Source organism: Theobroma umbraticum, unplaced genomic scaffold (assembly GCF_002168275.2).
Source record: "Theobroma umbraticum cultivar Fairchild unplaced genomic scaffold, ASM216827v3 scaffold_30.0, whole genome shotgun sequence".
NCBI classification, from domain to species: domain Eukaryota; kingdom Viridiplantae; phylum Streptophyta; class Magnoliopsida; order Malvales; family Malvaceae; genus Theobroma; species Theobroma umbraticum.
The window spans coordinates 1,175,541-1,186,302 of NW_018397254.1; the positions used below are offsets into that span (position 1 = coordinate 1,175,541).

The 10,762-nt window shown below is 35.0% G+C and overlaps 2 protein-coding genes and 1 pseudogene across 3 annotated transcripts in view; 1 reads left to right on the top strand and 2 right to left on the bottom strand.

Annotated features, from left to right (window-relative positions):
- LOC110419444 (uncharacterized) overlaps positions 1-567 on the bottom strand; it is a 7,690-nt pseudogene extending 7,123 nt beyond the window's left edge. The window contains exon 1 of the transcript XR_016351123.1: positions 221-567. The product of XR_016351123.1 is annotated as an uncharacterized LOC110419444 (transcript). The remainder of the gene's footprint in view (positions 1-220) is intronic.
- A 480-nt stretch (positions 568-1,047) lies between these two features.
- Positions 1,048-3,621, top strand: LOC149527687 (uncharacterized). The gene has a single exon (XM_089784649.1). It carries the CDS (start codon positions 2,877-2,879, stop codon positions 3,375-3,377), a length of 501 nt encoding a protein of 166 aa, XP_089640775.1. The 5' UTR covers positions 1,048-2,876; the 3' UTR covers positions 3,378-3,621.
- Positions 3,622-5,929: 2,308 nt separating this feature from the next.
- LOC110420888 (uncharacterized) lies at positions 5,930-6,885 on the bottom strand. The gene has a single exon (XM_021434281.2). It carries the CDS (start codon positions 6,633-6,635, stop codon positions 6,303-6,305), a length of 333 nt encoding a protein of 110 aa, XP_021289956.1. The 5' UTR covers positions 6,636-6,885; the 3' UTR covers positions 5,930-6,302.
- Positions 6,886-10,762: the final 3,877 nt, after the last annotated feature.

A 10,762-nucleotide genomic window follows, 5' to 3' on the forward strand; every position in this document is an offset into this window, starting at 1 on the left:
TGCATTACAATGTCCTGATCAACAAACAGATTTAATACAATTTGATTTGATTACGGATTAAAAAATCAATGCTTCGTTAAGCATGTATGTGTAAAAGCTATAAAGTCCATGGGGAAAAGAAAAAGAGATTCAACAATACATTACAAATCATAAATACAAGAAAAGACAAAGAGGCAATAATCAAGGAATCCATGGATATGTAAAGAGAAGAAAATAAGACCGGAAGGATTGGGGTGTCTTTGAGGAAATTTGATGCGAGGGATTCTCTTCATCGCTTGTGCTGCGCCCATCTCTCTTTTCGTTTTTCTTTGCTTTGGAATTTCTCAAGAACTTTGATGGTGATTTTCAATAATAAGAATAAAAAAAAAATGGCTTTCAGAGAGTTCGGTTTCTAGAAGAGAAGGCGGCGATGTTCCAGGGGAGAGTGCGAAAAAATAAATATTGTCTTCTGTCATCAACCAAACGACACCGTTGCCACGTGACAAATGTGTAAATAATAATAGAACAATAACATACTGGTAACTCTTACTTAATGCTATAAAACTGATAAGTTGCTTAAGTTGACAGAAAAAAATTGTAGACGTAATACGTTAAAAGGTTTCTGAATTAATTAAAAATTTAAATAAAATTATATATTTTTATTATATTAAATCAAATTTTTTAATTTTTATTTTAAATTTAATAAATTTTTACAAAATATAATTTCATTTTTTATATCAATGTTACATTAACACAAATAATAAAAATATATATAAGTATGTTTTCATGTCACGTCAATATGATAAACCATTATTTATTATGATATGCGATTATGTTATGTCTATGTTATATGATATAAATGATAAGTAATGTTTTAATTATCAAGAATTAATCAATTATTATAATAATGATTTATTTAATTTTTTAAAAATATTATGTTTAAAAAGTAACACTAATAAAGAGTTTGACAGTATAATCTTGTAATCAAATTATTATATTACTAGTAATATTTTATTCACAAACTTAGAAGACATGGGAAACATTCGTTTCTGGATACAAGTCAAAAATGAGTGTGGAATTAAAAGAAAATTTTATCATACTTAGCTCCTCTTGAATTTATTTTATTATATTTTTTTTCCTAAAATCCTTATTAAGCATTATGAATTAATAATCTAGATCTTAATTACTATAAGTATCATTCAGTAAATTGATGTATTGCATCTTGCTAGCTAAATTAATGACGTGCGACAACAAATTCATTAATTTCTTTTTTAGTTTTAGAAAATAAAAGATTTGAATTTAATTTTTTACTCAATAAATATATATCAATCATTAAGTCAAATATTCATTATCTATTTCATTTTTAACTTTCAACATCAAAACAAAAAAAATTAATATCATAATTAATAAATCACTAAATGAAAATTTTCAAGCACAAAAAAAAGGAAAACCTTACCAAGTTTTCGGCTTTACAGTTCACAATAGGTATGTACCCTAGTAAATTGAAGCGCTTGTTTGGGTCCATGTAAACTGAAATTTCAGTAAGGTCCACGTTGCAATGGTCCAGGCCAAGCCCAAAAAGTTCCTCTCTTGGTTTGATTTAAAAAAAATGACAGCTCCGAATAAAAGTAAACCCAACTGAAAGCGTGGACAATGACAGCTCCATCGAAATCCATCCTTAACGTCAACTTCTCGGTCGAAGCACAGTAAAAAACCAGACGTGCTCGAGGGGTTTGAGTCAAATTTCTGACATTGATGAATAAATTCCAGATAGATGCAAACCTTTGCCTTTGTTTTTTCTTCTCTTTCCCTTTTAACCCTCCAAAAGGACAAAAAGGGAAAGTAGATTGATTTGGACATTATTAGGATGTTAATTGAACATTTGATACGATGTTTTGGAACTAAACGAACGGCATTGACTCACAAAGAGTTCAAAACCTGAACACGCGTTTCCATGTAATAGAAAGATTGGAACAAACAGTGTGAAGTTAAAGCATGTCAATTTACGAAGACTGAGTCAGAGCCAACGGGAATTATTCTTTTTCAGGCCTCTGTAGCAATGTAAACATCAAAATGAGCTAAGCCAAAGCCCAGTTTCTTTTCAGAAACTCATTTTTCCTCACCAAGTCTCTGCTTGACTTGATGATCCAATTTTAGTTTTTAAATTTTTTTTTTCACTAATTCTCTTCGTGAGCTAATGTGTTCCATGCAAGTTACAAGACAGTACAAAGCATTACAGCTGTCAATTGCATTCTCCTTTTTGCCTTTTTTGGCCTTAAATCACGCTGAAGAAAGAAAGAAGTACAGTTCATTCAATTGATTTCTGGTTTATATTTATACTGTGGGACTAAGCTCAATCAAAAGAAAAGGAAAAAAAAGTTTACAAAGGTAAAAGAAACAGTAGTGTAATAAGAATATGGTTCCTCACTTCTCATTCTTCATTCAAAAGTTGTAGCATTTACTTGAATGAAGTTGTTTCAATGATGATCATGGACCATGAATTTCTTGTGAATCTCACCTGAACTTCCAACAACCGACAGAGAAAAGAAAGGGAAAAGTATCAGGAGCAGAAGCAGATGCAGAAGCAATGCATCATGATTGTTGCCCATAGTTTGGCCTGCACAGGGGGGAATTGGGGGACCCTGTATATGACATTCAAAGCTAAATTCCAAATTCGAAGTTGACTAAACTGAAGTTTCAGTATCCCAATTTCGTGCAATTGACGCCCTGACCCATCTCTTCTTCGTTAAGCCAAATTTACTACTCGAGAATTACACGTTGCCCCAAAGGACACTCCCTCCTCACTCACCAATCATATTTCTCCTGCCTAGAACCCCCCTGCCCTGCTTCTATATAAACTCACCATACATTTATTTGCTTCCGCACCACTCATTTTTATGATCACTACAAAAAGTGTAACAAAACAAAACCCATCTTTTTTTCCCGCACCCAAAAAAGAAAAGATGTTCACCTTTTTTCCTTCCTGGTTCCAGAGAGTTTTGTCAGGTGAAATTTTTGAACTCGTACAACCCACCAGTGCGTCCACCTTCATTTACAGAGATGGGTTGAGTAAGAAGCGATCACCAAGCAAGCTGAAGACTTATTATGGTGATTCCTTTTCAAGTTCAAAACCATTGCTCAAAGTTAAAGATGACAAGGATATGAAGCAGAAAAGCAGCGGCGCCACCGGTTTTGGTGCCAAGGCAACTATGAGAGTGAAAGTGAGGATGACAAAGCAAGAAGCTGCTCGGTTGCTCTCAAAATGCAAAGATGGAGGGGTTCTTGAATTCAGAGATGTAGCTCGTGAGCTTGTCGCCCTCCCCAAGGATCGTGTTATTGTTGTGTCCCCTTGCCCTGGTAGCAATCCAGCGCTTGATAGCATCCCCGAAAAGTATTAGATAGCATATAGCAGAGTAGGCACCGTTAAGAGAATATTTCAGCGTTTCAGGTTTCTTGTCAAAAGTTTCATAAGGTGAACTAATTCAGGCACTGTTTTCTTCTTTCTCTTGAATGTAATTTTTGATCTACTACTAGGATAGGAAGAAGTTAAAAGTGTCATGTAAAAATATAAGCTACACTTGATCCAAATGAATGGTTTGATATTCAATTACTTAAAAACTCTCTGTTTTCTACTTTGGCATGTCATATAGAATCCAAACAAGCTCAGCCAGAGAAAATTTTTCTCTTGCAACGTCTATACTTTGTCCTTCAAGCTAACATGACTAAACTCTTAATAAAGAAGTGCTTGACGAGAAGGCCCATGTTCCTGCTAAAACCAGAAAGCCAACTTTGTTGCAGGACGGAGGGCGTCTGGTAATCAATGGCATCCCAATCCCAGAGCTTATCCATATTGCTGTTATTATTTGTATAGAGAAAATGACATCCAAAATGAGTTTTGCTCATGAAGAAACTAAATTCAAGTCGGAAAATGATTTGATGAGCGCTAATTGAGAGCTATTTGAAGGCCTACTCTTTTTCCTATGGTACCTATTACACCTTATTTCTTATCTTTAGAATCTTTAAATGTCCATGGAATCGTGAGGATGTCAGTGAATGAAGCAGTCAAGTTCCTCACCCCAAGTTGAGATCCCTCATCCCTTCACATGTAGCCCTCCAATGACTTTTCCTGTGGATGTACCCCTTTCTATCCTTAAAGAAGTCGTTAGTTTACTCCCAAGTAATCGAACAGAAGTCTAGGCAATTGGGATTGCTTGCACTTTTTCATGTGATAGGACAAAAGGGGTCCCACTGAGAAAATCACGGCAGTTTTGTGATGGATGAGGAAAGAGAATGGGCCTACCAGAAGTTTCATTGACACATCAACCCAATCACTAGCCCAATTGGTTCGAGACTGATTCTTCATGTCCACGTCAACAACGGTGACTGGGCTCCGAGGTTGGAATCCAACCCATAGTCCCCTCTTTACAATCTCCCTAATGTTAGTCCAAATGGCCCATATCTGACATCTCTTGCTAAGGACAAGAAATCACCAAACCTCCAATTCCCAAAAGAAATACTCGGTAATGGGTTTTATTTAAGATTCCTAAGTCACCATTTGTTCTTTGATGATGCGAGGCTATTTTAAAGGCTTGTTGCAGAGAAAGTTCACACCTACACTACAGTTTCTCTTACAAGATAATATAGGTTAATTAAGGTTAAGGTTTTGTTATTCCTTTTCTTGGCTCTTGAGCACGCGATTCAACCTGACCCAAGGAATCTGAACCCGGACTAGTCGAAAGAATTCACAGTTGATTATAATCCAGAGAAAAAACGATGTTGATTGTTTAAGATTAATAATTAATCACTGGGACTAAGTCCTTGACTAAGATATGCAATGCAGAAGTTGAGCTATTCAACGCGTTAATTTTTGGGGTTTACTTTTAAACTTATCATGACGCCCTCAATCCCAGGTCAGTAGAAGAAAATTCTCTTCTTGATTTTCGATTTTGAAAAGACCGAGTCAACCTCTATTGAGAGAAAAGGAATCTATACATACTCTCTCTTATGAACTTTCTTCTTTGGTTGCTAAAATCAATCATAATCAGAGGGAAATAGTAAATATCAAGATTATTACTCGGTCTTTGATTGAGAAAAGTACTTGGAAACTTAGAAGCTTAAGACACTGTCAAATGTTAGAAAAACTGATCCAAAGTCTAACCTACTAGAATTTATTCGACCTGCAAAGTTTAGTTCTGTATTAATGTCGGGATGCCAGGAAACCACGGAGATTTTGTGAGCTGTTTTATTAAACACACCACCACCATGCATTTTCCCACCCTTCAACCATGTCTCTTTGGACAACCTAACCATGGAACTATAGAAGAGAAAGTAACCATTAAGGCTTATTGTAAGTACATAATTAGCTCTAATAACAATGGGTGCTGTAAACAATTTGAATTGCCATCAGTAAAAGTTTATTATAATTTTTATCGAAATCCCTCAGACTGTTAATTTGTTAAGTAGATGCACATTTTCTTCTTGTTTATAGTCCCTACCCTTAACAATTATTGCTGGTCTAATAGGTAAATTCAGCCAGACTGGACAAATAGGGAGGTCTCCGTTCTTTTCGAGGGGTCCGCAAACAGTGATCTATTTGTAAAATGTTGAAGAATGGTCAAAATTTTTGAAGGGAATAAAGGTTCAGTAGTCCAGTTGGACATTTATGATACGTTGGGTTGTTGTTGATCATTAGTTTTGGCGATGAATTCTGGCACTGTCAATTGACTGCCACGATCTATGTTTCAACAGCCAACAGTCAAAAACATTAATATTATGGGCAACTAAAGCTCAAACAGTACTCAGGCCCCAGACCCAGCTCTCCCTCCCGTTCCACATCTCTCTCAATGGGGGAAGGAGAACCAGGATTTGCAACACAGATTTGGTAGGTTTTCATCACCCAATTCCATGGAGCACACAGCTTAGAAATGGCATAAAAGTGAAATATCAGGAGTTTTACTTAAAGTAACTGTATGTATATTCAACATTAAAATCTATCATCCGCTCAAGTACATATGCATAGATCCATACTCAACTTCAGAAAGCTTAAATAAAAGATCTGAGTTTATATGGTAAATGGAGAAAGTTCAATCTATATATATCAAAAACTCCTAGCTAAGTAAGGGAGAGAAACATTCGGAACTTGGTTCATCACCCGAGGGAAAGGACCAGACAAAAAAGAAGGGGAGATTCTGATCCTGCCGTACTTCGAGTTACCCAAGTAAAAAGAGGTTCTGGAATCAAAAACCTCAAAGAGGAGAAGAAGATGATGTCGTAGTTTACAAAAGGCACAAGGGGTAAAAGTAAGAAGAAGGATTGAAGCTTCATCATGATCTGCCCATTCCAAGCTCTTCAGGGTCGTCGTCCTCCATGATACTCTCCAATGAAGGTCTCCAAGAATCAGCTTTTCCCGACCTGGCTTCCTCCATTTCCGCCAAAAGATCCTCGAAGCTCTTCCCTGCATTGTTGTTCTTCAGCTTCAGCAGAAACCACTCTAGCTCCACCTTTGTAAGCACTATCTTCACTTTTATGCTGCCTTTCCCACTATCATCATTTCCCTTCTCAAACCCCGTTGCTTCACGAATCTCTCCTAGCTGCTCTTCTATTTCCTCTTCTTCCACCAGCTGCCTTGATCTGGATGTCTTCAAGCAATTCCCCATGGTTTCTTTTCACTTCCAGAAATCAAAAACCACTCTCTAAATGGATCAACAGTGCCGGAAACTTGTCCAGGGGGATATGTCAGAAAGGAAAAAAAATGTAGTTTCCTACTGACTCTCTGATGCATATGTGAAATTGTGAAGCGAAGTTCTAAGGGTATTTATAGACATACATTATACTAACAAACAATCCCCAATCCCCAATCCCCCTGTATTAATTAAATATATGTACTTAGACTTATTTTCTTCACGAGACTTGATTTTTCTACATGCTAAGTGACAAACTGAGTAAACTTGTAAAACTATAAAAACTATTTACGACTATGCCATTTATTAGGACAACTTTATATCGTTTCCAAATTGAATGCATTCCATTCCATTAATTAAAACCGTGTTAGAAACAAACTTTGGCAAAGGACAATATCTTCCAGCAAATCTAGCATTCCAGCTAGCTCCTCGTTGTGGTGAACTTTTTGTCTTCTTATAGCTTTAATATACTGATTTATCCTCTATTTAACTGGCTAGTTGAGTGATTTTATTTCATTCAATAGGTTTTCAAAAAATTATTCTTGGCAAAAAAATAAAATTAATTCCTTGTGGCGTTGATAGGAAATTTCAAGAAAGAAAAAGCAGACAGCACAATTGTCGGCCTTTGACGAAGATTTTCAAGTGTGAATATGAACTTTACCATACTTTTAAAATGAATCTATGATCATAAAAGCAAAACCCTTTTTTCCTTTTTGATTAATCAAATTTCCATTTCCTTTATACTTCTTATCAACTTTCGATCCTATATCTTTTGATTTTATGATTTTGGGGTCCCTATTAGTAGACAATAATTGGCCATCATTTTGACCACATCAAGGCTGCATTGCTGCTTTTAAGTTTCTTTAGGGTTGCTTGGAGAAGAAAACAGCATAGAAAGAAGGGGCGGGGGAGGTCAGATAGTCAGATTTTAACTATAATTGCAGAGAAAATCACTTGTTCTTTTTTGTGGTTCAAACAGAATAGCCAGACCCTTTTTTCCTCCACATTTTCTTTCCAATGCCAACCACCAGGAGCCGTAACTTTCTCTCAGGAACACCATGGAGGGCGAATCAATGAATTATAATGACCTTTCGCGGAAAATGCAAGGGGGCAAAATATTGGAAATTTGGCATATGATTGATGGGCGGATGAAGCCAGCAAACTTAGGTTTATATCAATATTGTGAGGCCCAAATCCCCGACAATGTCACGGGAAAGAATAACTTCTTCACTGCCACATATTAAATGCTATGGAAATTGATTTGAAAAATTGAAAGTTGAGTCATGCCCACCGGGGCAATGGACTATATAATAATTAATAAAGAAAAAAACTCGGTTTTAATTATAAGGTTCAATATTTATTTTACAAAAACACCGACGAGTTTAATACTAAGTACTTCTCAAACCCTTTTATTTATTTTCTTAAAACATTACCCCAAATAACAACAGTAATCAAGGGATTCATGAACTTAGCATCTCACTTGAATTAGTAGTATTGACCCACCATGCATTTCTTTAAACATTTCATGATAGAACCATATATTATATATTATGATATTATTGTTGAACTTTGTCTGCATGAAAAAGTGGCAGAATTTCGTCGACAATGTTCACCTACTCTAGATCTTTTGTATTTTCGTAATGCAAGGTTTTTTGTGATAATTAACTAGAATGTAATATTAATTTACTACTTGATATGAACACTAGGCCATGTCAAACTTCTCCTTTAACTTTACCTTTTTCTTGGTTTTATTTATCCATTGGGTGAATGGGTTGGGAATTCAAAAAGTTAAAATACTAACATGGAAAAGCATTACTTATTATAATCACCACTAAATCAAAAGGTTAATGCTTAATTAATTATATCTTGTTCTCTTACTTTATTAAAACCCCTTTTAAGTTGAATATAATGTCATTGATGGGTTTATCTTTCCACACTCTCTCGTATATATTATTGTTAGTTATTTTTATAAGTAAAAATTCACGAATATTCAATCTAAAATACATAATGTTTTCATGATTTAAAAGAAATAATAGGCATATAGCTATTGATCAGTGAAAGATTCCCAAGAGTTATACTCATCTTTCGTGATAGCAAAATGTGATTGTGTTTCACATTAGTGTCCATTAATTTATCCAAAAAAAATATTATTATTGACTGCAATATTAAATTAATATGAGTTATTTATATATATTTATGATTCATTATATTAGAAAACTTAGAGATTTTGGAAAAAAGTAGAAATCCAATTTTAAATTCCAGGGCAACAAGCAATCTATTGAAGTTTTACTTAAAAAGGAGAAATGAAGCTCTCATCGACTTTTTCAATGTTTTCTTAGGTTTAATTTCTGTCTAACCACGTGGTCAGCATATAATACAAGGTGTGAACATGAATTTGATGCTACAAAATTCAAATCAGGGAATTGTACGTGCTCTCTCTTTCTCTAAGTTTTCTTCTTCTGACTATGAACTACGTAGAAATCATAGTAAAAAAAATATGCACACTTCGTCTTTTACTTTCCAGTCTATGTCTTATTTTTCCCATAATAAGGTTAAAAAATTCAAAAGCATTAGTTTGAGTGGATCTTATTTAACTAACACTAATTGGGGGGGTCCTAAAATAAAGATTAAAAGAAATTTGGTAATTCTTGTTATTATAAGTTGTTATTCTAGTACTAAGATTTGGTCTCTTTGTAGTAAATGGGAAAAAAGGCAAAAAGCTTTAGTCTTGCTAGAATAGCTACTCCAATTAATGAGCCAAGTTGCAGGGGCATTAATATCAAGGCAAAATGCATGGAGATGGGTAGACCATTTGGTTCATCTTAGCTGCCCACAAACTGCCAACTAACAGTTATGATAACCTTTGCCACTGCTGATAAAGAAAGAGGGGAAGGAAAATTAGAGGACACCCTCTTAGTGTGAGGCTATCATGACGAGTACTGACGTTGTTATATACCAATTCAAAGAATTAAAAGGAAACAAAAAAGGCACTGTTACGACTCAAGCAGCACAAATATAAGTTCAACAGCATTTGAATTATATTATTAATGGCCATTTTGTTTTCTCAAAGAAATAAAATTAGGCTATTATTTTTTGTTGATAACAACAGCCCTTAATTAGGATGAAAAAAACATTTGAAAATTTGTGATTGGAAATGAAGAGGATTTCGCTATCAATTGATGGGCAGAGCAATCAAAGTTTAGTCGACAGCCTCCCCAAGATTAGGTAGGGGAATGACTGGCTTCAAATATTTTAAATGCTGGCAACTGTTGAAACACATGAACAAAATCTTTTCATTTCCTCGAGGAAATTACAACAACCTAACCTTTTGTCCCTACTTGTTAAATTGGTGTTGACAAATTTTGATGTTTTAGACTGGAAAGAGTCGACGTGAACAATATGTCTAGCAACAGCAATAAATTCACTGTGATATGGGAAGACAAATGCAAATCATGCAATGAAATTCCCTTTTTCTATTTTTTTTTTTTAGGTTGTGGGATGACAATTCATTATTTAAGAAGCCTTGGGTTAATTTTACAATGTCCAACAATCAAGCAATATGGTCTTGTACTTTTTAATTTAACTTTTACATCCTGGGAAGTAGGTAAATTATCGAAGGTAAAATGGAGGTAATTTCTTCCCAAATTAAGGCCTTACTAGATGAAGATTTTTACACTTTAATTTTGGCTTATCAAATACTTTCACCAAAATTGGAATAAAATATATGGAATGGCTTATCAAGTAAGAGATCCATCTTCGAATTGGAATAGACAACTATGAAGGATCGGCTGTTTGTCTCGTGACTCGCGACCTTTGGACCTTTCGTTGGCTCCGGCTGTTGGAGAACAAAACAGGATGGAAGGTAGCTAAACTGCCCAGCAGTGGGAAGATTTAACTTTTAAGGTAAAAGCTATGACACGTAGAGACCTCTTAGCATTTTTTTTTTGTTGATATCATTTTTGCAATAATTGTCCTTGGACTTCTATGTTTATCTTCACTAAAAAGGCCTTCGTACATTGGCGTTCCTTCCATGTTCCAACCCAACCAAGCACCAGCTCTTACCAAGTCTCCCAATCACTTGACATGTACATGCACTTTTTACC

Bases quoted from the DNA above. Each gene is read 5' to 3' on its own strand.
- LOC149527687 (XM_089784649.1), top strand. From the start codon at position 2,877: ATGATCACTACAAAAAGTGTAACAAAACAAAACCCATCTTTTTTTCCC.
- LOC110420888 (XM_021434281.2), bottom strand. From the start codon at position 6,635: ATGGGGAATTGCTTGAAGACATCCAGATCAAGGCAGCTGGTGGAAGAA.